We start from the raw sequence: 25,978 nt of genomic DNA on the forward strand, positions 1-25,978 counted from the left end.
TGGGCCGAAACAACTTGCAATAGAACAACTGTGCTGATGAAGGCAGCTGTGTTTTAGCCTGGAATACATTTATTTTTACATTTCTCATAAATGGATTTCATTATAGCACTTTTACCGCCAACATGTTGGGATGTTTTTGTAGCCGGAAGTGACCTTATATGGATGAAGGGTGGCGCTAGCTAGCTAGCTTGGATAGCACGCTGCATTCAAAAACTGTGCAGGTGCCACACAGTGACACAGAGATGCTAACTAGCGCTTAGTAACAGACTAATAAATAATAGAAACTCTGATTACACTTAGCTAATTTAAAAGCTTTCTTCTAATAATAACACTGTTTTCTTCTCTGTGTTTCATTAGCATTTGTTGATATCTTCTTGTAAATTAGTTTATAGCAGCTTGACTTGATGTAGAGGCTTTTTCTTTCAACAGGTTCACAAATAACTGACAACAGAGACCGAGGAGAGCAACAGAAAACTTCACTCAGGAGCTAAACTCAAGATTGACTGAACTCAGATCAAAGTTACCTTAGTGCTTCACTTTAGATGAGGAAGAAAAATAAACTAAAACACAAACGCAATGAAGCGGGAACTCTGCGGCTTCTTCTTCTTTTGGGTTTTTCTTTGGCGGTTAGAGCTTTAAGGTGCATTACCGCCACCTGCTGGACTAGATGGTTCTTAAACTAAAACTAGAGATTTAAAAGTATTTTAATAAACAATAAAAACAAAGTCAAAATGTGTCAGTGTGTTATATTCATTAACATAAACATCAGATGGCTTCAGCTTACCCTAACCCCTATTTATTTATTGCTTTGCTTTCTGCAGGCTGCCACAGTAAATAAGTTTGTGTTGTTTTGCCTGATTTAATAAAGGTTACACTGACTCACTTCTCTATCAGCAGATCCAAGTGTGACATTAGCCACAATTTCCCAGGAGGGTACCTGGGTTTGGAGTCACAGCACAGTTTTCAGATTAATTAATGGGCTTGAGTACAGCCTGATAATTACAGGCATTCAAACTGTTTGCTGATGAACTTTGGAAGTAAAACTATAGACAGCTTTAGAAGGTTTTTTCATAGGAAAAGTATAGATAGATACTTGGTCCCACTGAATAAGGTTAGATCTTTTACTGGTTGATTGATGAACCTCACAATAATTTGTGTTGCTTTGCAGATAAACTCGGCCTGGTTGGTGCAAAAAGTCATTTACCTACACCATGAAGCCATGAAATCTCTGAATAACAAACAACCATGAAACAAGAGCATTTCTTTTGTCTTCCATTTAACAATCTCAAACTGTAAAAATAGCTCAACCTAGTGTGGCTGCTGCACAAGACTTAGCACATGTCACCTTCTGATCAGGTTTGTGGTTTGATCCCTGGCTGTTCCAGTCTGCAAGTCAAATATCCTTCACTAAGATAGTAATTCCAAGTTGCTTTCTGATGCATCCACTGGAGTGTGAATGTTTCATAGAATTGTCAAACAGTTTTATGTGTGGTCACATTGTTTTGTTTTTGTTTGTGGATTGAAGCACACACTTGTGAGTTCTCAAAAGTTACTCATCAATCACTGAACACTTTTTAAAATTTTAGTTTAAGATAAGATAAGATAACTTTTATTAGTCCCACACATGGGAAATTAGTTTTGTTACAGCAGAAGTGGACAGTGCAAAGTTACATAGAAAAATTAGAAAAACACTGGAATAAGATAAGAATAAGATACTGTACGCAACTGTACACAATAGAATAGAATAAAATAAAATACTATATACAGTACAATAAAATAGAATACAAATGCTATATACAATTGAGTATCATACTGTATGCATTTGTAACACTTTTGAGACAGATTTCTCTCTCTTTTTTTTCTTCGCTTGGTTCCATCAGAATTATTTTCTAAAGGCCAAGAAAGATGCCCAACGGATTTACTTTACCAAGTGGATCATTATGGCCTTGCCATATTGGTCCATTTGACTGACCTTTATTATTACTATGTATTTATTTTATTTTATTTTCAGTTGTTACAGATGGGACAGACATGACTGGGGGACATTAAAGGGAGAAAGAAAGAAACATAGAAAGAAAGAGGGAGAGAAAGAAAAACAGAGGGGAAGAGGGACAGTGAGAAAGGGCACCTAAAAACAATCACCTGGATCACCTGTTGAGAAAAGAAAAAACAGAAGAGACAACGGAATTACGCAGAGAGCAATTAAATGGAAGGACTGTAGATTTTGACCAGTTTATTGAATAATCTGAAACTCTTGAAAAAGAGTTTATCAATGTAATTACCCCAGAGAGATTGGTTTGTGAGTTTTGGAGAAAAAGCAACACATTGTCTGCATAAAGACTGAACTTATGTTCTACATTCTTGCATTTTATGCCCCTAATTACTGTAATTGCTGCTGCTAGTGGTTCGATAAAATTACAAACAGTGAAGGGGAGAGTAGGCATCCCTGCCTGGTGCCCTCAAGAGACAAAAGCTTTGTAAGCATTTGTTCTGACACAAGCTGTTGGGGAATTATATAATATTTTTAACCACTTTATGAAAGAGTTTCTAAAACCAAATTTGGTTGCAAGTAAAAATTTCCAGTTCACTCTGTCAAAGTTCACTCTGTAGAATTCTGCTGGAAAGCCGTCTGGACCTGGAGCCTTATTATTGGGCATTCTTATCAGGGCTTCCTGGAGTTCATCTGGTGTCAGTGGCAAATCCAGTGCCATTGCTTGACTGTCTAGTAATTTTGGAAGAGTTACGTAGTCCAAAAACAGATCAGTTTCATTTTTAAATGGGTTTATTTGTGGTGAGTATAAAGTTTCATAGAAATCCCTAAAGATGTTGTTTATTCTTTCAGGGTCATATGTTATGTTCCCAGATAAATCTTCAACAGCACATATAGTTGTTTTTTTCTTTTTTATTTTTAACTGGTTAGCTAAGAATCGACCAGATTTGTTACCGTGTTCAAAATTTTGCAAGCAAAGTTTTTGTACTAAGAACTGTGTTTTTTATTAATGATAGCATTTGATTTGTTTCTAGTTTTGTTTTGCGTATTTTGTTCAGTATTTCCTGATATTGCTGGGACACGTAGGCTTCTTCTAAGGATTTGATGGTTTTTTCTAGTTCCTGAATATTTTTATTTTCTTCTTTCTTTTTATGTGATGAGAAAGAAATGATTCTACTCTCATCACAGCTTTCCCTGCTTCCCAGAGAACAGATGCTGATGTTCCAGGAGGGTCATTATAGTCCAAATATAAAGTCCACTCTTTTTAAAATATTTAATAAAGTCTTTATCTTTGAGTAGTGATGTATTAAATCTCCAGTTTTTATTTGGCAGAGTGTTCTTCTTATGTATTAGTATCAGAGATACAGGAGCATGATCGCTGACAGTTATAGGGTGAATCTCAGTGTCTGAAATGTCACTCAACAGTGAGCTGCTGATTAGGAATTAATCCAGAGGAGAGTGGGAGTGATGGACATGTGAGAAGAAAGTATCGTCCTTACGGTTGGGGTGAAGGGAGCAGCATGCATCGCAAAGCCCAAAGTCGCTCATATACTGTTTGATTATATTTGTGGACTGGCAATTGCGCTGAGTTCCTGCTATGCTGAGCATATCCATTTTTGCATTTAGTCCCAAGTTGAGGTCGCCCCCAAGAACAAGTGTGCAATCTAGGTGTTCAGAGGGTGCACTAAAAAAACGTGAGAGAATGAGGGAAGGTAAGTGACTCATGCTGTAGGTGACGTCAGACGCCGGAGATCTAGCAGAAAGAAAGCAAATGGTAGCTTAGAATTCAACAAAAGCTTTTCTTTTTTTTCAAGCTCCCATTATTTCAAATATATCAATCAATTGTCAAATAATTAACCATATCTGCTTAATCCTCTCCGACACCCTGGAGGACAGCGGGGACAGTTTAGACCAGGGGTCCCCAATCCCAGTCCACGAGGGCCGGTGTCCCTGCTGGTTTTAGATATCTCCTTGATCCATCACAGCTGATTTAAATGGATAAATTACCTTCTCAACATGTCTTGAAGTTCTCCAGAGGCCTGGTAATGAACTAATCATGTGATTCAGGTGTGTTGACCCAGGGTGAGATCTAAAACCTGCAGGGACACCGGCCCTCGTGGACTGGGATTGGGGACCCCTGGTTTAGACGCTCTCCAAGATTACATCGTCTGGTGCTTCGAGGATATAGTTATGAATATAGCCCAGAGCGCATTAGAAAAATGTAACGAGCACCCAAAGGTAATTACAGCCACTAAATCAAAGTGAAGAGTGCCAAATGCTTCCTTTACCGGGATGTGAAAGGATGCACCCGTGTTTCCTTCATAGTGTCGGTGCTAGTGGATCATTTACCTGTTTTTGTTCAAAAATGATCCAAAATATTTGAAAGCCGAGGTATAAAGATGATGTAAGCAGCACTTGGCAGTCTCCCCTGTCACAAACTGCATCCTGATCCTGAGTTTCCTGTAACGCTTTAATCAGCAGCAGTTCTCCAGGCCTTCTGACAGTCTGTCACAGTTTCTCGCAGTTTCTCACAGGCTGCCTTCTCACTTGTTTTCACTGCAGTCCTTGTACTTCATGATTTTCAGAGGGAAATGAACTGAACTATAAATCATCGTAATCCAGACTGGAGTGAAGCAGGAAACTCAGCTTCTTTATTTGTGTCCACTGCAAACACAACGTGTCAGGGTCCTCATTCTAGGACAGCTGTAATCCGCAGAGAGGCCATCGTTTCCTGTCTGTACAGACAATTTCCTCCACTAACATCATCTGAATATTCAGCCACAGTCCTCCTCCTCTATCAGAGACTAAACAGCATCAGGACTGGACTCCTTTATTACAGCCTGTCCTCATCTTAAAGGAGCTTCATCACAAGTTGAAGTATGGAGGAGTGATCTGAATACTACGGAGCGTTGGCTTCATCTGACTCAGCACACAAAGCTTCAACAGAAGGAGGTGCTCTGTCTGGAGGCTCGGCTGGAACCAGGCTGAAGGTAAACAGGCTGTTTCCTGCTCTGGAGGTGAAGTCTCTGTGGGAGGGGCTTAGCTCTGGAAATGCCACTCTAGAAAACCTAAAACCATGAAATCAAATCAGAGTCAGGACTTGGCAGAAAATGTTTTCCACTAAATATCTTCATCACTCCATCGTTCTTACGTGATTTGAAACATAAATCCCTCTTTTTGAAGTCCAATAATCCTGATACTGCTGCAATAATGAGAAGCATTAACAGGAGAACAGTCAGGGTCACATGATCACTGTGTTCTCCACACTGAGCTGTGTCAGCTGCAGATTTTCTTGCTGTTATCAGCTGAAGCTTCAGTGAGTGGCATCTGGAAGGACAGAGGGACACTGTTAGAGGACAGATGTTGCACGTGTCCGTGAAGCTTCACTTACTGTGCTGACAGGATGGAAATGTCCCACTGCTGCAGTCAGAGCACTCAGTGTCTGTGGAGGCTGTTCCTGATGACAGCAACAACATCACATTAACATCTGTGGATCAGTGTGGACTGACACCTTCAACTTCTGTGCTCACACCAAAGACACACACCAAGAAGCTTTGCTGTGCACATAAACAGCAACACAAAGACTCAGTCAGGACCTGCTGATAGTTCAATGTTTGTCTGTGATATCTCTCACACTGAGTCCAAACATGGCTCTGTCTTACCCCAGACTGCACACACAAACCTGGGGGTGCCACCCGGCACATCAGCCATCAAATCTGCCCCTCACTGATGCAACACTTCTCTGTGAGTGGTTGTCTCTCTGATTTTAGGAATCCACTATAAAAGTTGAACATTTGGACTTCAGCCTGGGTGTCATATAACCAGTGAGACATTATAGTCATCAATCGAATTCTAATAAATAAAAGAAAGTGTCATATAATCCTGTTTGTAGTTGTGTTCATGTACATTTGTGTTTCTACATGAGACACTTTGGCATCCTTTACTGTGGAATAAAAGCAACAAGCTGCCAGGAAGTGGAGGTGTGTCACAACCGGGGGGGTCAAACACAGGGAGGAGGACTCAAATGCAGAGGCTTAGAGGTATAGTGAAAAAAAAAAACAGATTTTTTTTGGCATGTGAAAATGGCACACAGGGAAAGAGGTGAATGCAAACAAAAATACTAAACATGAACGAGAGGGAGAACACTAACCTCTGAGTTTGCTCAAACTACAATACTAACGTAAAGCTTCACACTAGGGGACTGAGAACCTGTAACACACACTGTGACTGGCAAGAACTACAAAATCACTAGATACTATACAAAAGTAACACTATGAGATGCTGTGAATGTAAGCAAAACTATGAAGCACTAGTCTTGGCTAGAACAATCTCAACAATAATCATCAAACATGCAAACAAGAATCACACTGCAAGAGCGGTAGCAGAGTCAAAAGGAAAAAAGTCTCTTTTAAATAGCTGGGGAGAAACAGCCTGGGTTCGACACTGGGTATTTTCCGGAGCAGGCACGCAAAGGAGTGGAAAAAAATCTCCTTTTCAATAGCTGCAAAATCCCAAAAGCACTGTTGAAACTCCTCAGCAAGAGAAGAGATCTCTACTGCAAACCTCCTCATTTGCGCATTAATATTGGTCTGTAGAAAACGGGTCATTATTTCCTGTAGCGATGGGAAATGTGTGGTATTGGGCTGCGTTTGTGACAGGTGTCTTTGGAAAAGTAGCAGTAGTGTGTGAATACAGTTGGCTTACCACTGCATTTTGCCCCTGAAGGCTCATGTTCAGCATGTTCAGATGTTGTGTTACGCCAAGAATTGTCCGATTTCCTCCCTAAGAGAGTAGAAGCGTTGCAGTGCAGACCCCCGACGGAGCCATCTCACGTCATTGTGATACACAACATTTCCGTATTAAGCCTGGATGTTGAGTCGAAACTGTTGAAACTGCCAGTGGCACGGGGCTTTGGAGCGAATATAATTAATAGCCTTTATCGCCGGTTTCATAACATGATCATATTTCAAATGTTTAGCACAGAGTACTTGTTGGTAAATAATACAGTGGAGTTTTATAGCTTTACCTCCTTCTTTGCTGACTTTGTTACAGACTAGGGTTGTTAATCCATTTCTCTCGCCAGCCATGGCAGGTACGCCATCCGTAATAATACCAGTGACTTTATTCCACAGTAGTTTCATGTCATCTACAGTGGAACAAACAGCAGCAAATAAATCTGTTCCTCCTTTTGGTCCTTAAGGCTCTGGGGGTCAAGTAGCTCTTCACTCACCTTCATTTTATTGTCCACTCTTCTCAAAAAAATCTGTAATTGAGTGCTGTCAGATGCATCTGTGCTTTCGTCGCAAGCTAACGAATAAAAGTCAAACTCCACTCCTTTTGCATCCAACTGCCTCTTAATATCAGATGAAACATCTTCAGTTCTTCGCACCACAGTGTTACGAGCCAGGCAAACATTGGCAAACTCTTGCTTCTTCTCAGGACAAATGTTCTCCACCATTTTCATCAGGCAGTCTTTAATGAATTCACCATCAGAAAAAGGTTTGCAGTGCTTGGCAATCAGCTTGCCTTTGTGGCATTTTCGTTTGACTCACGGGCTCTTGTGAAAAAGCGCTGCTGTGCCGTTAAAACGGCTTCAAGTTGCTTCAATTTTTCACCACGTTCTTTCCCAGTTAGCTTGTCGTAGTTAGCATGTTTCGTCAGGTAGTGCCTCTTAATATTGAATTCCTTGAAAACAGCTTCAGTCTCTTGGCAGAGGCAGACACAGTTGTTTCGTATTTCAGTGAAAAAATACAACAATTTCCACTTATCCTGGAAGTGGCAGCCCTCGCTGTCAAGGATCATGCCTCGATAGTGTGGCCATAAGTCTACTGCCATCTTCAGGTGAAATATAAAATAGGGTTTTTGTACGTGTGTATTTTATACTGTGGTCAACAGTGCTGACAGCCGCATATTATTGATTTTATGACAGAGGCTGCGGGCCAGTGGAAATTTGAACACGGGCCGCATTTGGCCTGCGGGCCGGACTTTGGACATGCCTGACCTAAACCAACCCAGCGCTCTATTGGACAGTTTTTGCAGAAGCCTGTGACCCCAGCAAGACAGAACTCAATTGAGAAAGACCTGGCAAAAATGATTGCACTTGATTTCCAACTATTTTCAGTTGTGGATGATAAAAGATTCAGAAAGTTTATTCATGCACTGAATTCTATGTATGCAATTCCAAGCAGGAAAACACTCTCCCAAAAAATTCCATCCCATCCCAGGCCTATATGACAGAGAATGTGCATCTCCTTTTCTTTTTGCATATTAATTTATATTTTATTGTATTGTGGTTTGCAGTGCTTTGTGTTGTTTCACTTTAAATTTGTTTAAAAGGAAAAAGCTGAAAATTTAAATAGTTAAAAGTAGAATTGTAAATATTTGGTTTTTGTATTTTATAATTTATTTTTTAAATTTTATGTGGAGTGAATAAATAAAAGCATACTTATATAATAAACGTATGTAAATAAAAAACTTTTTTTTTTTTACATTAGTAATTCATTTTCTGCATAATTTTATATTGTTGTTGATGATAAATTAATTAAAGTAACAAAACAACCTAAAGAGCCGGTTGGGAGCTCTTCAGGTTGTTTTGTTATTCTCTTTTTAATGAGCCGAGCTGAAAGAGCCGGTTGTCTAAAAAGAGCCGGAAATGCCATCACTCAGAGCCTGCCTGTCATGATGCGGCTGTGTGCAGGCAGGATGAGGACCCAATCGCAAACTCAAGGAGGCAGGAATGAACTCAAAATTCACAGCTTTATTGCTGGAGAGCAAAACCATACAAACTAAACTGGGAAACCAAAAACTAGTAGTGAGGGAGACGTGGACATAAATACACAGAGGGTTAATGAGGGAAGTAGGAGCACACAGGGAACACAGGTGACACTGATAATCATAACGAAACTAAACAAAACACAAGGAGCACAAGACCAAAACTGAGTCCAGAAATATACAAAAACAGTTCAAAACAAAAAATGCTGAAGTACAGGGAAGCAATGTCCAAAGAGATCAGAAGGTCGACCCGGGGGGGGGGCGACAGCACAAAAGTTCACAGTTCAGCTGTTCCGGGGGTGGCAGCGGCGGCAGAGTAGGTCCGGAGGCCAGCCGCGTGGAAGACGGCGGCAGCTACAGAGTGGGTCCGGAGGCCAGCCGCGTGGAAGGATTAGACGGATTAGACGCTCAGCCACGTAACTTCAGCTATAACTGTGTGTTTTCACTGTGATGGAGGTGCTTCATTACCATGGAAACACCACATTCACATTCACTAAATACTCCTTATACAAGTTATAAACTCTTAGTTTAATACTAGATAAATTCAGACATTTCCCCCAATTCAATCAAATGTTTTTACAGCTTTTCTGTTTCTTATCGAGGCTTTTATTGTGAAACATCAGCAGCAAGAAGTGTGTTTTTCTCTGTGAAGACAAACGAAGTTTAAATGTGTGTGTTGGTGAGCTCACAATCAGTGATTGTGCTTCTCTTTTCTCTCCGTGGCCTCAGAAATGCTCACTCTGTTTGTACATTACTTATTATCAGCAACAGAGCTCGTTCTGCTTTGTGGACATAAACACATCTGTCATCACTTCCTCTTTGTTTTTCATGGAGCATTTTATTAAATTGAAAAACAAAAAAACAACAATGCTTTATGATCTCGCAATACAATGATATTCTGGTTATAACTGCATTTAAAACTATTGTGCCAATATTTTAAGCTTATGTTGCTGAAACATTTTCAACTTATGAGCTTCAACAATGTGTGAAACAGTAAGAGCATGTGGAGAGTTTGGAAAAATCTCATTTAGAAAGAGAAATCAAACATTTGGATTCATTTTAATGAGCTCAGACTTGATGAAAATGCAGAGGAGCTGGTTGTGAACTGAGCTTCAGAGAAACACAACATACTGATATTCACTGTGAAGCTTTGAGTGGAAAAAGAGAGAAAAATAACATATGGATCCTGGAATAATGGTATCTTCCATCTTTAAAGGACTGAAGAGGAAGAAATTTACAAGGAATCATTTAGAACAGTTTAAAACATCAACTGAATCCATGAATCTGAAAATGTGTTTCTGAGTGAAAGAGACAGACATGTACAGACTGAACTATCTGTTCAACAGTCAGTGTTTCTCTAACAGGAGGACACTCTTTACACTCAACTCAGCACAGAGTCACTGAAGCACCCATAAAGACTTTTAATCCAGGATAAAGAGGTTCAGTGAATGTGGTGTTGAAGGTGTGGAGATGGATCAGAGTGTCAGAGGAGACTCTGTAGAAGGACAGAGTGCCGGCAGGACAGTCCACATACACTGCTACTCTGTTAGAGACGGAGGAGGAGGAGGTGGTGGATACGAATTTGGTATCGTGACAAACATAAACAGGACCATCATTAGTGCAGTACAACCTCCAGGAATGATCATTCTCTCCAAAATAACAGTCATTACCACCTCCTTTCCTTCTTATTCTTCTGTAACTCACCGTTATCCAAACCTCTCCTTTCCACTCGACCTCCCAGTAACAACGACCAGTCAGACCATCTTTACACAGCAGGTGAGGAACATCAAATCTGTCTGGATGATCAGGATACGACTGAACCTCATGCACATGTGTCACCTTCCTGTTGTTGTCAGACAGTTTGAAGTATTTGTGTACTGTGTTTGTGTCGATTGTGGGTTGACAGGAATCTGATGGAGAGAACAAACACAATCCAGCTGCAGTGATGTGACAGTTTGAAGATGGTTGAATGTGTGCTGCTTTGTTTTCATGAATCACATTAAAAACACACTTACACTTTTTCAGACCTGGTCTCAACCATTCGACTCCAGCAGGCTCCACCCTGAAAGGAGGAGGGGAGTCAGACCAGCACAGTCTCTTTCAGCATGCACACATGGACATTACATCACTCTCATACACATAATGTTAGACACTGATAAAGGAACAGTCCAACATTTTTACAAATACCCTTCAGTCCCAACAGGTTCTCACTCCCAACGCATAACATTTTACGCTAGGTGACAAATTGTCAATATGTTAGGCTTCCGGGCACCCAACACGTCCCCAGATTACGAGATCGGAAAAATTAGGAAACATGAGAGCTGTTTGGAATGAATCTACCGATAAGGTATAGGTAAAAGTAAATACCAGAAATGATGGTTGCAGCCAAGTCTCTGTGAGTAGTACAATGCTGCTGTCCTGTACATACTTGTTGACTGCAATCTCTAATCTCAGTTCGTCATTTTCGTTGGTTATGGACCTGACGTTGGAGAGGAAGATACTCGGATGCGGTGGCTTAAATGGTTGTTTCTTTAGCTGTACTAGCGGGCCCGCCCTGCAGCCAAGATTTTGCCTCCTTTGTTTATGTTTACTCTTTCGCTTTATGCTGGGAAGAACCAACCATGGAGACCCTGGAGTTCTTATAAAGTCCTCCAGAATGCCATGGAAGTGGTGATAGTCCGACATAAGGTACCTTGCACAGTGTAAACTCAAAAGGTCCTGGCGACTGTAAGTGGACTCTACTCAATGTATAGTAATAGAAAACACATACACCCACACATATACACATAGAAAAAGTAAAAAACAAAGCACCAAATGTGAGGAGCAGTGAGCCACTGCATCTGTGCGTGTCGGCATCTTTAAATTTTCTATTAAATAGACTGAACTCAGTTTTTATCAACTTGTTATTAGAACTCAGTTTAAGTAAGTTACCAGTACTTTTCATTCAAAAAGCCGATCAACCCAGTTTATTTGAGTTGTCTTAAATTAGAAAAACTAAGTAAGATGGAAATTTTGCTTCTCAGTGTGGAAGGACAAAACAATATGGTTTGACAATTCCATGTCACTGCTTTCCTCCTCCCTGGCACAGATCAGTTCGCATGTTCAAGGTGCACAGTTTTTTTTTCTGAAATATGTTGAGCAAACCTGGAGAAGCTTCACTCTTATGAACCTTGATAACATTACATATTCTTAACCCCCGTATTTATTTTAAGGCTTTTTGGTTGCTTTTGAACATCTGTAGCATCTATTAATGTCAAATCCAGCCTTTCTTTAACAAAATAAGCAAACTGCTTTTATATTTAATGAACATTTCTGTTTAATTACATGTTAAATAACAGTAATAATAATAATAATGATAATGATAATATCAATAGTAATTGTTTTGTTAAAACAATGTGTTTAGATACAAGTTTGGTTGTGAAAGTGCAAAGCCATAAACTACATTAGTGGCCTGTTAAATAGTTAAAATCTAGGTTGGCCTTAAAGTTGAAAATAAAGTAATTTAGCTTGTCCTTCTAAAGAATTAAGTTAAATCCCACAGTTGAATCATAAGAAACATTTTAAGGTTGCCTATGTTACATATAAACACTGCCATATGTTTCATCTGGTTATTGTGCTTATGGAAGTTAGCTTTTAACAAGCATGTAATGATTACATTTAAATTAGGCGGACTTTTTTAAAAACTCATATCTCTTTAGGCCTAAACTGACAGTGCCAATACCACACATTCAGACACAGTAGTAGAGGTGTTTTTTTGTACTATAGGTGCTAGTCTAATTTGCTTGTATGAGGTCTACATCGACCTTCTGTGTTGTAAGTTATAACGACTGACACAGTCAGTAAGGATCAAAACAGCTTCTAAATAATTTCATGGTTTTTCTCCCTCTTCTTGCTTCTTACTTTGAGGCTCAGGACCATCACTCCCCAAATTACATCAAACTCCTACAAGTGTAGAAAAGAAGCTGTTGGACAGAAATACATCAAATGAGTGGCAAGTATTTTGGTTTTCCAATATATTTGTAACTGTCAGTGACATTTATATTAATCAGGCTGAACTTTAAATATACTTTAGCTCAACCTGTTTTTCTTATTGTTTCATTTGTGCTTTGGTTTGGGGAAGTTGTTTCTTTACTGATCTTTTCCTGTCTGCTGTTATTAGACTTGAGATATGACTGCTGTCTGCTGTTGTTGATGACTCCAGTAAATTGTACACACATGCTGTGTAAGTAAAATACAAACAACAGCAGTTTGGTCTGCATTTCTTGAAAGATCATATCCCATAAACTTAGTTTAGAGCAGTGGTTCCCAAACTTTTTCCAGCCACATACCCCCTGATTCATGTCACAAGGGGTGGATGCATAAAAATAAATACTGCACAGTCGATTATTTCTCACAACCAAATAAATGTATTAATGACACAATTTTAATCACAAATGTTACTACTTAAAACTAGAAGTGTATCAAAAGATATATTAGAATAAACCATTTTGTCGAGAACATGAAGACCAGATGTGAAGTTTCATTAAACAGAACTTTATTTAATGTGATGGATGTGCTTGGGCAGAGGCACACAGCTCTTCAATGTTTGGCTCATTTTAGGAAAGGCTTAGTCCTAATTTGTTTTCCACACAAAGTCTTGCTGTGTATCTTGTCTTCCTGTTTGGTAAAGCAGAAAACCACCAGTGGTGATGAAAGGCATCAGAGTATTGACAGAGTGCTTAGCCAGTGCAGACTGTTCAGTGTGCAGTCCTATCCAGAAATCCACCAGGGCTTTTTGAGCATATTCAACTTTTAGAGAGAACATGTTTCAGACTGACAGGTATTCCCTTTGCAGGAAGATCCTTTCGGTAGATGCTGCAGTGTACCCAAGAGCCATCTGGGGCAACTGCTTGCCTACACAAAACCACCTCCATGTCTCCCAGTCATGGCCCGTGCGCCATCAGTGCAGATGCCAACACATCTGTCCCACACAAGTCCATGTGTGTTCATGAATGTGTCCAGCTTTTGAAAAATATCTACTGCAGTTGTCCTTTCTTCCAGCGGTTTACAAAACAGTATGTCCTCCTTGATAGTTCCTTCATGAATGTGGCGCTCATATATACATCTCCACATATATGAGGAGATGTCTTGATGCATTCTCAATCATCCAGGAAAGTAAATCTCCAAAAGTTGAATCTGTTCATCTGGATGAACAGAACACAAAACGCTACGTCCAGATGAACAGATTCAACTTTTGGAGATATATGAGGAGATGCGCCAGGCCAGACACATCCGTGAACTAATACAGTTGTATTGCCTAAAATTCATTGTGGCATACGCGCTGAAGTAGCTGCTTCTCTTGGTTTATTTTTCAAATGGGGAAAAATGTCTGCCCAATAGTGAAGGTTTCATTGAGTTGTGAGACAATACTTTTGCACAATTATCACATTGTGTCCGGGAAAATCCACCAGTTTATACATGTGAACCCAAGCGAAATATAATTGTCATCATATTTGTGCTTCTTTGATGAGATTGTGTTACAGTGCGAGGTGACATGCTTTCTCCCACTCTGAGGCTCTGCATCAGACCCTTCATCACTTTCCTGTCTGTCTCCAGCTATGCTAGCCACTTGGCTAGTAACCACAGATACATTCGTGCTACTATCCCAATTTTTGTCTTATGGTTTTTCAATGTGTTGATGTTAGAGTGAATTGTTAAATGTTGTCATTTTTATGCTTACCATCTCTACATTGTTTTAACTCTGTGATGAAAGGATTCTTTTGTCCCCCTCCCCATCCTCTCGAGGTTCTGGGGGGATGTAGTGTTTTATTGCAGAAACATCCTATCTGGAAGATCTGTTTCTTGTGATGTTGCTTCCTGCTTTTATGACCCTTTTCGGTCAGCAGGAGGTCACACACACACACTCACATAACACACACACACACACACACACACACATTCTCACATGCATACAGATGTTCACACATATACATACAATGCCTTGTCTTAGAACCATGTGGGCGTTGCTTTGCTGTGATGTGTATTGTGTGAACTGTTTTCCCAATAAAAGGCAGCGAGAGGAGGCCGGATTTGGGGTCATTTTCGTGGTAGACACCGACGAGGCCTCCTTTGCAAGTAAATCGATCGATCGCTGACTGTCTTGTTTTCTTCATGATGAATAAGTCTCTAAACCAGCGGGGCTTGTGGAAACACAGACCCAACAGTTGACAAACACCTTATTGAACAATCATCCGTGCCGTCACCAGCAAATGCATCTTCAGATATGAGCTGATTCTATTCGTGGCCGGCATCTCAGTGGTAGTGGTATTTTTTTCTTGTTAACCATTTGTCCATTTCGGTGCTGTACTGAATGCTTGGAGGCAACTTTGACAGTCAGGTGTGAGTCAATTGTTCAAGTCACGCCCATGTATCTTATATCTTATATATCTTATATCTTATGTATGTAAAGTGGCAGGAGTGAGCAGCAATATAAACTGAGCAGTACAAGATTTTAGAGGGTTTTTATTTTTATTTAAATACTAATAAAAATAGAATGACCAGTGCAGAGTGTAGTATTTACTTGTGAGAGTGTAGGACAGCTTCTGTGTGCATCCTGTGGAGTTTAGTGTGAGGGTTTAAGTGTTGTAGTTGAGGTGTCGAATGGCTTGATGATAAAAGCTGTTTTTGAGTCTTGTAGTCTGAGGGAACAGGCTCCCGTAACGTCTGCCAGATGGTAACAAGGAGAACAGCTGACATGCTTGGTGGCTGTGGTCCTTAATGATGCCATGTGCTTTAGCGTTGAAGATAAATGTCCTGAATGGCAGGAAACCTCGTGCAAGTGATGTGCTTTGCTGCTTTCACCACCCTCTGTAGTGATTTATGGCTGCTGGCAGAGCAGCTTCCGTACCAAACTGTAACGCAGCTTGTCAGCAAGCTCTCAATCGCAACTGTGGTGAGGTAATGTTGGCATTCGTGCCAAACTTCCTCAGAAAGTAGAGTCCGAGGAGAGCTTTCCTGATTGCAGGAAATTGTCTGTATGAAGGGTCCAGGAAAGATCCTCAGTGATGTTAACTCCAAAGAATTTGAAGTTGCTGACCCTTTCGACCTTGACACCGCTGATGTGGACTCGTTGTTTCTGGTAGCCCACTATCATTTCTCTTGTTTAGCTAACAATGAGAGACAGGTTATTTTCCAGACACCACTTGTACAGTGCCATCACCTCCTCTTTACAGGACGTCTCATCGTTGTCTGTGATGAGGCCTATGATGGTTGTGTCATCCGCAAACTTGATAATGGTTTTGGACTTATGTCTAGCAACACAGTCGTGTGTGAACAAGGAATATAGGAGGGGATTAAGCACACGTCCCTGTGGCGTTCCTGTGTTTAGGATGAGTGATGAGGAGGTGTGTTTGCCAACTCTCACCACCTGGGGCCTGTTTGTGAAAAAATTCAGAATCCATCTGCAGATAGGTGTTTCTAGCCCAAGGCCAAGCGTGTCAGCGAGGGAGGAGCAGATGTGACCTTTGACCAGCCGCTCAAGGCACTTCATGATGACGGATGTGAGTGCAACAGTACGGTAGTTATTCAGACAGGACACATCTGATTTCTTTGGTACAGGAATGATGGTGGATGTTTTGATAGATGTGGGGACCACTGACTACCTCAGGGAGAGGTTGAAGATCTTGGTGAACACCCCTGCAAGCTGGTCGTCGCACGCTCTGAGAACCCGGCCTGGGATGCCATCTGGTCCTGGAGCTTTGTGAGGATTGACCTTTTTGAAAGACCATCTCACATCTTCTGTGTTACAGCCTCACTGTCTTCCTGAGGGTAGAGGATCTGATCTTTGTTGACGCAATGGGGTGAACACTGCCTGTGTTTTCCTTCTTGTAGTCAACAATGCAGCACAGCCCATTCCACAATCACCTGGCATCAAGGCTGTGGTAACTAGACTCTACTTTGTCCCTGTAGCCCTTTCTGGCCTTTTTTTTCTTTTGGAGGTCCGCACCTTGAGCTTAGGATGCATGTCTTTATTTACCCAGAGTTTCTGATTTGCATATTTGCAGACGGGGGTTTTGTTGATGATATCTTCTATGCATTTTCCAATATATCCAATGACAGAGTCTGTGAGTTCAGTGATGTTGCCATTTGTTGCATCTTCAAATATCTGCCAGTCAGTTGTCTCAAAGCAGTCCTGTAAAACCTCCTCAGCCTCACTGTCCCATTTGGAGATGTCCCTGGAGACAGTTTTTTCCTGTTTAAGCCTTTGTCTGTATGCAGGCAGCAGCAGTATGGAACAATGGTCTGTCTTGCCAAAAGCTGGGCAGGGAAGGTGTTTGTAGCAGTCCTTGAATGGAGTGTAGCAATGATCCAGTGTCTGATCACCTCTTGTAGGGAAGGAGATGTGTTGGTAGTATTTAGGGAGAACTTTCTTCATGTTGGCTCTGTTGAAGTCTCCCAGCACACAGTTCGTCCACAGCCGTAGCTTTACTGAACTCCCTCGGGAGCTAAAAAGGACTAACTTTGATGGGCAGCAGCTCAAGGGTCTGGAAGCAGTATGTTTTTAAGATATTCACATCCCTAGCCCACAAAGAGTTAGCCATAAAGCACACACCTCCTCCCCTTTCCTTGCCTGAGTCCTGTGTTCAGTCTCCCCAGTCTTTTTGATGTTTAATCTGTGTAAGCAGCTCGTCGAGTTTGTTGTTTAGAGACTGAACATTTGCAAGCAGGATGCTGGGCAGAGGTGGTTTGTTGTTTCTCTGTCAGGTTCAGCTCAAAACTCCGGGGCTTTTCCACCTCTTTGTTTTCCGTCGGTGTCGAATAGACAAAAGTAGACAAAAGATCCCAGGCAACAGACCATCCACGGTGTTGAAACCTGCTGTAAAGTCCAAACTTGCTGACGAACATAACTCCAAAGTGTTTGTCTGTCATACAGACTATATGATTGTGCTGTGCACACAGCAATAGCAAGTAGTACAAAATAAATAATAAAAGTTTTGCTGAGATGACTCAGAGCTCTCGTCGATGCGGCCATCTTACGGCGCAACCGGAAGTTTAAAAAGATATTGTAATAATGCAGCTAGATTGCCTAACTTGAGGTTTGTTATAGAGCAAATACAGAAAAAAATGTTTTAAGAAAGCAAATATAAGTTGGTGTTTTAAAGAATATGATTGTCTGTGAAAGTTCTCAGTCATCCAGAACATCCTAGTCTAAGGAGCTTGGACAGAAAAGCATCTGGACTTCTTAAAGTTTCTTGAAGACACTTCTTCAGTTCTAAGAGCAATTGGTGGAGAGTCCCAGATTTTTTAGCCCTATGGGGTCATGAGGGTCATGGACTCCCTAATGATCCTCTATCTAATCAGGCCAAGGTGTGAAAACGGGTGTGGGTCACAATCAGCCAAGGTTTTGAGTGAACCATTGTGAAACCTAGGCCCACCCTATCATGTGATTTCTTGAGGTCGGATAGCCCAGGATGTGAGTGGGCGTTAAGGCGTCTGGGAAGGATCTCAAAACTGGATTCTGGATGGCAGACAGTTGGTGTGGTAAACCACTGCCTCTGTTCAAAAATGGTCATTCACAGTAGACACAGATGGCTTCTTTCACTCCTCTTTCAAACCATCTGTCCTCTCTGTCCAAAATGTGAACATTGGCATCCTTGAAAGAGTGACCTTTGACCTTTAAATGCAGATGGACAGCCGAGTCTCGACCCGTGGTGGTGGATTTTCAATGTCGTGCCATGGGTTTATGAATGGTTGTTTGGTCTCTCCAATGTAGAGGCCTGAGCATTCCTCGCTACACTGTACAGCACACGCTACGTTGTTAAATTTGTGTTTGGGAGTTTTTTCTTTGGGAGGAACCGAAGCCAAAACTCAATTTATTCCAATTATATTAGTAATGTAACCGAGATTAATTCCGATGTACCCCAAGGCTCTGTCCCGAGTCCTTTACTTTTTTATCATTTCTCTCCTTCCCCTATTTTCAGGAAGCCAACATCCAGTTTCACTGCTACGCAGATAACACCCAGCTCTACATATCCTCCAAACCCACGGCTACTCTCCCACCCACATCCATTTCTGACTGTTCAGGTGAAATTAAGGTCTGGTTTTCTCACAACTTTCTTAAATTTAATGGCAGTAAAACAGAATTCATTTTTGATAGGTACCAAATCAAAGCTGACCAAAGTCCCAACCAGAAGTCTTTCATTATCCATTGATAACTCTGTTGTAACACCCTCCCCTCAGGTTAAGAGTCTTGGTGACATCCTCGATAGCACTTTCCTTCAAAGCACATATAAATAATATCACTCGGTCTTCCTATTTTCATCTCCGTAATATTAACCGCCTTCGTCCTTAACTCACTCCAAACAGTACCACCATACTTGCCAATGCTCTTGTCAAATCTGTTTTAGATTACTGTAATTCTCTTATCTATGGTCTACCTCATTAATCTCTTTTACAAGGTGTGGGGGCAATTCCTGAAATACTTTTTCAGCCTTCAGGTTTTTTTTAAAGTTATTTGTGTGTTTGTTTTATTTTGTTTTGTCCTATTGTATTTGCAATGGTGTTTTTTGTTAGTTTGTTTTTGTTTTTTGCTTCTTCGTCTTTTTTTTACCTGGCCTGAAGGATAGGGCTACTGTGTGGTATGGCTAGGGGATAAATTGGTAAAAGCTGGTCCTGGGTCGGTGACCCAATGTTTTTGGTTATGTACTTTTACTTTTGATAGTTTTGCATTATGACTGTTGTTTTGGGTTTCCTAGGGTTTAGTGGTGATCCCTCTTTTTGGTGTCTTCCCTGCTTGTGCATCCCCTTAGTGTAGTAGGTCTCTGTGTTTAGTCCGCGTCTCTGAGTCTGTGTCATTATGTGTATGTGTTTCCTGTTTTACTTTGAAGGTCTCTGTCTTATGTCAGTGTGTTCTGTTTACGTTTCCCCTGCCTCGTCAGCTGTTATGTCTCCCAGGTGTGTTTCCCTCCTGTTTCCCATTCCCCGATTACTGGTGTGTATTTATAGTGTGTGTTCACTCGTTCTCATTGCTGGTTCGTCTGTGTTGTTCCCCTAGGTCTTCCTGCTTCTCTCCGTCCGTCTTCCTGTGGATTTTCCTATGCCTCCCTGCATCTACCTTTCTGGTTTGTTTTGTTAGTTTTGCCCAGTTTAGGTTTTCCTGTTTCACTTTCACCCGCGCCATTGCTGTTTGTATTTTCTTTTGTTATTAAACTCACTTGCACCAGAGCTGCCGCATTTTGGGTCCTATTTTCAACTCCACACGTCTGCCACCCCGGACGTGACAAAAGCAATTACTAGATTTGTGAATGTGTCATTAATCTATATTCTATTATTTCACTTCAAACAATCATTGTGAACGGCTTGCTTGTTGTTTAACAATTCGGTGTGTATCTGTTTTTCTTTGATGCTTCAGTTTAACCCATCTAACCCTAAAAATATCTTCGAGAAAAAAAAATATAGTAAAAAAATGCTAACAGACTACTGGTAACAGTTGCATTTAATTTGTGTGTAAGCAAAACAAAGTAAATTAGCACAAATTGTTCTTTTTTAATTTAGTAGAACTTGATATTTTATCAGTAAATAAATGATCAGTATTTTACCCTCAGAAACATCCAATTATTCTTAGTACTGTGTATTTGCAATGAATAAGTTGTCCTAACGTAGATATGTTAATTAAGCTTTACTTAGTTTTTTTGAGGCAACGAGTTGCATATTTTATTTAACGTCTGGGAACTTGTGGTTAAATTAATTAATTTGTTTGGTACTAAGTAATTAAGTAATGTACTGCATTATTTTAAGGAAATGGACAATTACTGTGTAATACATTAATGACCACAACACTAGCCATCTCTCGCCCACTGTAAGAAACCTCGGAGTATTCCTGGATGGCTCTTTTAAACTTGAGAAGCAGGTGTCCACTGTGGTGAAAAACAGCTTTTACCAGTTGCGTCAGATTTCCAAAGCAAAGTCGTTCCTTCCTTTAAAGGAACTTGAAAAGCTTGTTCACGCATTTATCACATCCAGATTGGACTACTGTAACTCCCTCTACTCGGGCCTCCAACACTCTTCTCTTTATCGGCTTCAGTTAATTCAAAATGCAGCTGCGCGTCTTTTAACAGGTACAAGAATCCATGAACACATAACTCCTATTTTAGCCAAACTACATTGGCTCCCTGTTAAATATCGCATAGATTTTAAAATTCTTTTGTTCACTTTTCAAATTCTGAATAATTTAGCGCCCACCTATCTCTCTGACCTACTTCACCTATATAATCCCAACAGAGCGCTTAGATCATCCAATCACTTGCTCCTTGCACAACCTAGGTCTCGAATGAAGTCGAGAGGAGACCGGGCCTTTGCGATCATGGCACCTAGACTCTGGAATAACCTCCCTGTACATATTCGTATGGCCGAGTCTATCCAGTCTTTTAGATCTCGTCTTAAAACTTATCTGTTTACTTTGGCCTTTGATTCTAACTAGTTGGCTGATTTTAGCTTATTGTGTTGTTACCTATTGTTTGTTGTCCTATTTTATTGTTTGTTTTAATTGTCTTGTGTTTTGACTGACTGTGAAGCACTATGGTCAACACTGTTGTTTTAATATGTGCTATATAAATAAACTTTGATTTGATTTGATTTGATAACAATGATAATAATTTATTGTTGTTTTTCTTTTATCATCATTTTAATCCCCGCTTTTTCCTCTGCCCAAATGCGTTAATCGTGGAATGAACATAAATGAGTACCCTCACATTGACTACATGCAGCCACATTTAAACCTCTCATATTTTCTTTACCAGCTCTGTTTTGTCAGATTTTTGTCTGTAAGTATCTTTCCATTTTCATGGGATGTCGTACTCTACTTTGTATGCTCTATTTTTTGAAACAAAGTTTTAAAAGAGGCAAAAACACAAAAATTGATTATTTGTCCCAAACAGACTTGAGGCTGTAATTGCTGTCAACGTTGTTTCAACAAATTATTGAGCCACAGATGTAAATACTTATGTCAAATTATATTTAACTTTCAATAAATTTGCAAGAAATCTCAGGCATATTTTTTCACCCTCTCATGAGCGAACTGTTTCTTAGGAGCATCAAATTGCCTAAAATGTCTTAGCATGCCGAAGCATTGAGAGTTCCTTTACTGGAACTAAGAGGCTGAGCCCAGCTCCTGAAAAACATAATATAATCATATTACCCCCTATGAGCAAGCAACAATGGGGAAGAAGGGGGAAAAAAACCTTTATAACAAGAAGAAACCTGCAGCACATCCAGGAAAAGGTTGCCACAACCAGTTAGTCTGAGGGGAGGAAGACTAACTGGTCAAAAGACACACAGGTGAAAGAGAGCCAGAGATTAATAATACCTCATGATTAAATGCAGGGAGGTGTATTAACACACAATGAGTGAAAAGAGTTGAAAGAAGGAGAAACACACAGAAACAATAGATAGAAGTTTCCTGTGTGTTTGTTTATGTCACGTCTGCATGAAACAGACACAAATTGAAGAATTAAATTATTTAAAGGAAATGTTTTCAGCTCTTCCTCCTCTATCAGACATTATTCCCATACCTGAGAGTGTCCAGTCTGCAATTTGGATCCTTCAGTTGAGATGAGAGGAGCTCCACTCCTGAGGTTCCTGGATGATTGTAGCTCAGGTCCAGCTCTCTCAGATTGGAGGGGTTGGAGCTCAGAGCTGAAGCCAGAGAAGTACAGCCTTCCTCTGTGATCAGACAGCCTGACAGACTGCAGACAAAAGTAAACAAACAAAAAAAGAAAAAACAATCCATCTGTGAATACTGCATGTAAGGATTATTTTATTTGTTTTTCTTATTTCCAAACACAGGGCCATCCATCCATTTGATTAGATAAGACTAGTTATGTTATCTAAATCTACTTTTTGGAAACACTAAGAACCACAAGTTTAACCTGCAAAAGTGAATATGCTATTATTGTTTCTTTATGGCCTGATCATTCGGGAAATCGTGAGAAAAGGATTTTTATAAACTCTGAATTTAAAAGGAAACCGCAGATTTACGCGGCCACTCGGGGGCTCACTCAGTGAGGTAAACTTCCTGGCAGCCTACAGGTGTCTCGTTCACGAGTTCATTCTTGCTGCTCCTCTGTCCATGGGGGTTGCGGAACGGCTGCTTGGCTCTCAGGATGGACCTTCGGGTCACATCTCTTGCTCAGCCTGCTGTTGCAGGCTGTGTCCCCTGGCGTGTTGCCCGCGGATTGCCGGTTAACGTGCCAGTTGGAACTCACTGTGTCTGACACCTCAGCCAGCGGGTGACAGTTCTCCATCCACCACCATCCGCTTCCTATCTAGGGTATTGCCCGCGTGTCATGGGTTTGCGCGGCCAGCAGGGGTCCCAGTCAGTGGTGAGCTACACTTCTGCACCTGATGTCCCAGCTTCGGGCCCTGGGGATCAGCTGGAGGCCTTTGAGGACCCGGTGGCCACTCTCAGGGCTTGCCCTCCCTCCGACCGCCTCCTGACTTTCAGCCACCTCCCGTGTCTGCAGACAATGTGGGGCAGTTTCTCTGCTCTCGGGATGGGCCTTTTGGGTCGCATCCCTAGCTCAGCCCCTCAACTCAATGGCTTAGCTGCAGCTGCAGGCTGTTTTCCCTGACGTATTGCTCTTTTTCAGTGCCTCTATCTCTGTAATCTCACTGCAGCATTTTGGAGCAACTGAAAACTTCTGTGAGAGCATTTAGAAGATAATGATTACAGTCAAAGTCAAACCTTAAAGTAACAAATGATCAAACCATTTTTTCAGCATCACTCTGAGAAAAAATTATTTTTGATTTTAGCAGGAATATTTTCAGGACAGTAAAGTACCTTTAGTGTTGAAAGAGGCAGATGAATAACCAAACATTTGACACTGAGCAGGAAAGTGGTGGTGACACAGCTGGAGAACCACAGACCATACTGCTACTGACATAATAAGAATTAAATTTGCTGGTGGTTCAAGTGAAACTGTGCTCTCAAAAGCAGATGTAGATCACAGTATAAAATAAGTCAATATGTAAAAGTTTGCAATTATTGTGCTGAAAGGTTTAAGCAACACAAAACACCATATTGTGTTGTAACAGGAAGTAATACATTAACACAGTGAAAGCAAAGATTACAGCATATATGCTATTAAATCTTCTCTACCATAATGAAACATCTATGGGAAGGACTTACACAGTAAGACAATAATTTATACTACCATTCACGCCTACAGCCAATTTACAACTGTAGCCAGAAATTAACAAGAGTAGCCAGAAAGAATCCACACAGGCACAGGGAGAACATGCAAAATTGCTTTGTGGCACCAATTCATCTGAGGCAAAAAACATATAGATTCTCAAGGTGGGACACAAAGGATGAAAGGAGTAACCAATTGATACGCATAGATTCCTATATAAAGACACAGAGGTCATTGGTTATGGTTAATGGCTATGTGTCGTAAATTGATAAACCGGACTAAATTCTGCAAAAGACAAAAGAGCACTTTATCTGTTTCAACTTCATTCCCACAGGATCAGATATAGAAAATGTTTCCTTTATTATATTTATTGCCTTGTTTTGTGTAATTTTTTACCTTTCAGAGCAATTTGTTTATGTTATTGAATGTTTTTTATTTATTTTATCCATTTTTACAATTGATAGGTGCTGTTGATTCCTTTTTTCACTGCCTTAAGATTTGTAAATCAGAGGCTAATATAAATATGAATAATAGGTCAATTTGGAATTTAACAATGTTTTTCTTTAATCAATAATATAATCCAGATTATAAACATAAATTAATGAAAAAAGCTTTCATTCTTACCTGAGAGTTTTCAGTGAACAGCTTGGACGCTTCAATCCAGCAGATAGAAGCTTTACTCCTGAGTCATGCAGGTCATTGTTACTCAGGTCTAGTTCTCCCAAACTAGAAGACAGGGAGCTGAGAACTGAGCACAGAGCTCCACAGCTTCTCTCTGTGAGGTTACAGCCAGACAGTCTGAAATTATATTTGTGATCAAATTAAATAACTTATTTTCAACTTACCACAAAAAGAACCAAATAATTCCATGTCCACTTCATAAATAAGAATACAACTTGTAATTCAAGCATGGAAAAAAGAAAGAAAACAAAACTTGCTTCAAAATAGCAGTTACACCACTGTATCTGTTAAGCAAGTGGGGATCTAGTACTTTTAGTGATTACAGATCAATACCCACTGACACAGGCATCCATACTTTCCTAATTAGAGTAGCAGGGATTGCTGTTGCTAGATACAGTTCAAAAAATTATTAATTATCACATATTGAACCTTGATGAAGCCACCATTCATCCTCTGTTGGAAAACAAGCTGCCTTAGCTCTTTTTAGGATTTTTTTTTTATATAATTTTCTTTTTATTTATATTAGTTTTTGAAGAGCTAAAGAAAATCTCTGGGTCCACTTTGATAAAGGTTAAATACACAAATGTTTTAGAAATGCTAAGACTTTCTGTTGCTATAAACCGTACTTGCATAAACATTTCAACAATAAAAGTGTATATAGATGCATACATACAGAGCTTTGTTGGAGACTTTGACCACTGGCAGCAGCCTCAGAAGAGCCTCATCTGAAGCAGAGTATTTCTTCAGGTCAAACACATCCAGATCTTTTTCTGATGACAGTAAGATGAAGACCAGAGCTGACCACTGAGCAGGAGAAAGTTTATCTCGGGAAAGTCTTCCTGATCTCAGCGACTGTTGGATCTCCTCCACTAGAGAATGATCACTCAGTTCATTCAAACAGTGGAACAGATTGATGCTTTTCTCGGCAGACAGATTCTCACTGAGCTTCTTCTTGATGTACTGAACTGTTTCCTGTTTGTTACTTCGTGTCTCTGTCAGAAGGCCTCGTAGGAGAGTCTGATTGGTCTGCAGTGAAAGACCCAAGAGGAAGCGGAGGAACAAGTCCAGGTGTCCATTTGGACTCTGCAAGGCCTTGTCCACAGCACTCTGGTAGAAGTGTCTCCCTGCAGATTCTTTTCTTCTTTTAGACATCTGGGATGTAATTACTTGTTCTTCCAGCAGATTGACTCCATAGTTGACGACGGTCAGATGGACATGAAGAGCAGCCAGAAACTCTTGAACACTCAGATGGATGAAGCAGAAAACCTTGTCCTGGTACAGTCTTCTCTCCTCTTTAAAGATTTGTGTGAACACTCCTGAGTACACCGAGGCTGCTCTGATATCGATGCCACACTCTGTCAGGTCTGAT

General features: G+C 40.5%; 1 protein-coding gene across 1 annotated transcript; it reads right to left on the reverse strand.

Moving 5' to 3' along the window:
* Positions 1–2,147: 2,147 nt before the first annotated feature.
* Positions 2,148–25,890, reverse strand: LOC109200917 (NACHT, LRR and PYD domains-containing protein 3-like). The gene is made up of 6 exons (XM_019356495.1): positions 25,283–25,890; positions 24,553–24,726; positions 22,309–22,482; positions 10,777–10,823; positions 10,668–10,671; positions 2,148–2,151 (listed from the first exon to the last, which is right to left on the reverse strand). The coding sequence occupies exons 1-6, from the start codon at positions 25,759–25,761 to the stop codon at positions 2,148–2,150; spliced, it is 882 nt and encodes a 293-aa protein (XP_019212040.1). The 5' UTR covers positions 25,762–25,890.
* Between the last annotated feature and the right edge of the window lie 88 nt (positions 25,891–25,978).

This window comes from Oreochromis niloticus, unplaced genomic scaffold, assembly GCF_001858045.2.
Source record: "Oreochromis niloticus isolate F11D_XX unplaced genomic scaffold, O_niloticus_UMD_NMBU tig00008132_pilon, whole genome shotgun sequence".
In the NCBI taxonomy this organism is placed as follows: domain Eukaryota; kingdom Metazoa; phylum Chordata; class Actinopteri; order Cichliformes; family Cichlidae; genus Oreochromis; species Oreochromis niloticus.

Excerpts from the sequence above, each read along its gene's own strand:
- LOC109200917 (XM_019356495.1), bottom strand. The coding sequence starts at position 25,761 with ATGTCTAAAAGAAGAAAAGAATCTGCAGGGAGACACTTCTACCAGAGT. Across the intron at positions 24,727-25,282 it reads AAAGTCTCCAACAAAGCTCT|ACTGTCTGGCTGTAACCTCA; the intron begins GTATGTATGCAT and ends ATATAATTTCAG. Across the intron at positions 22,483-24,552 it reads TGTTCACTGAAAACTCTCAG|TCTGTCAGGCTGTCTGATCA; the intron begins GTAAGAATGAAA and ends TTTTGTCTGCAG.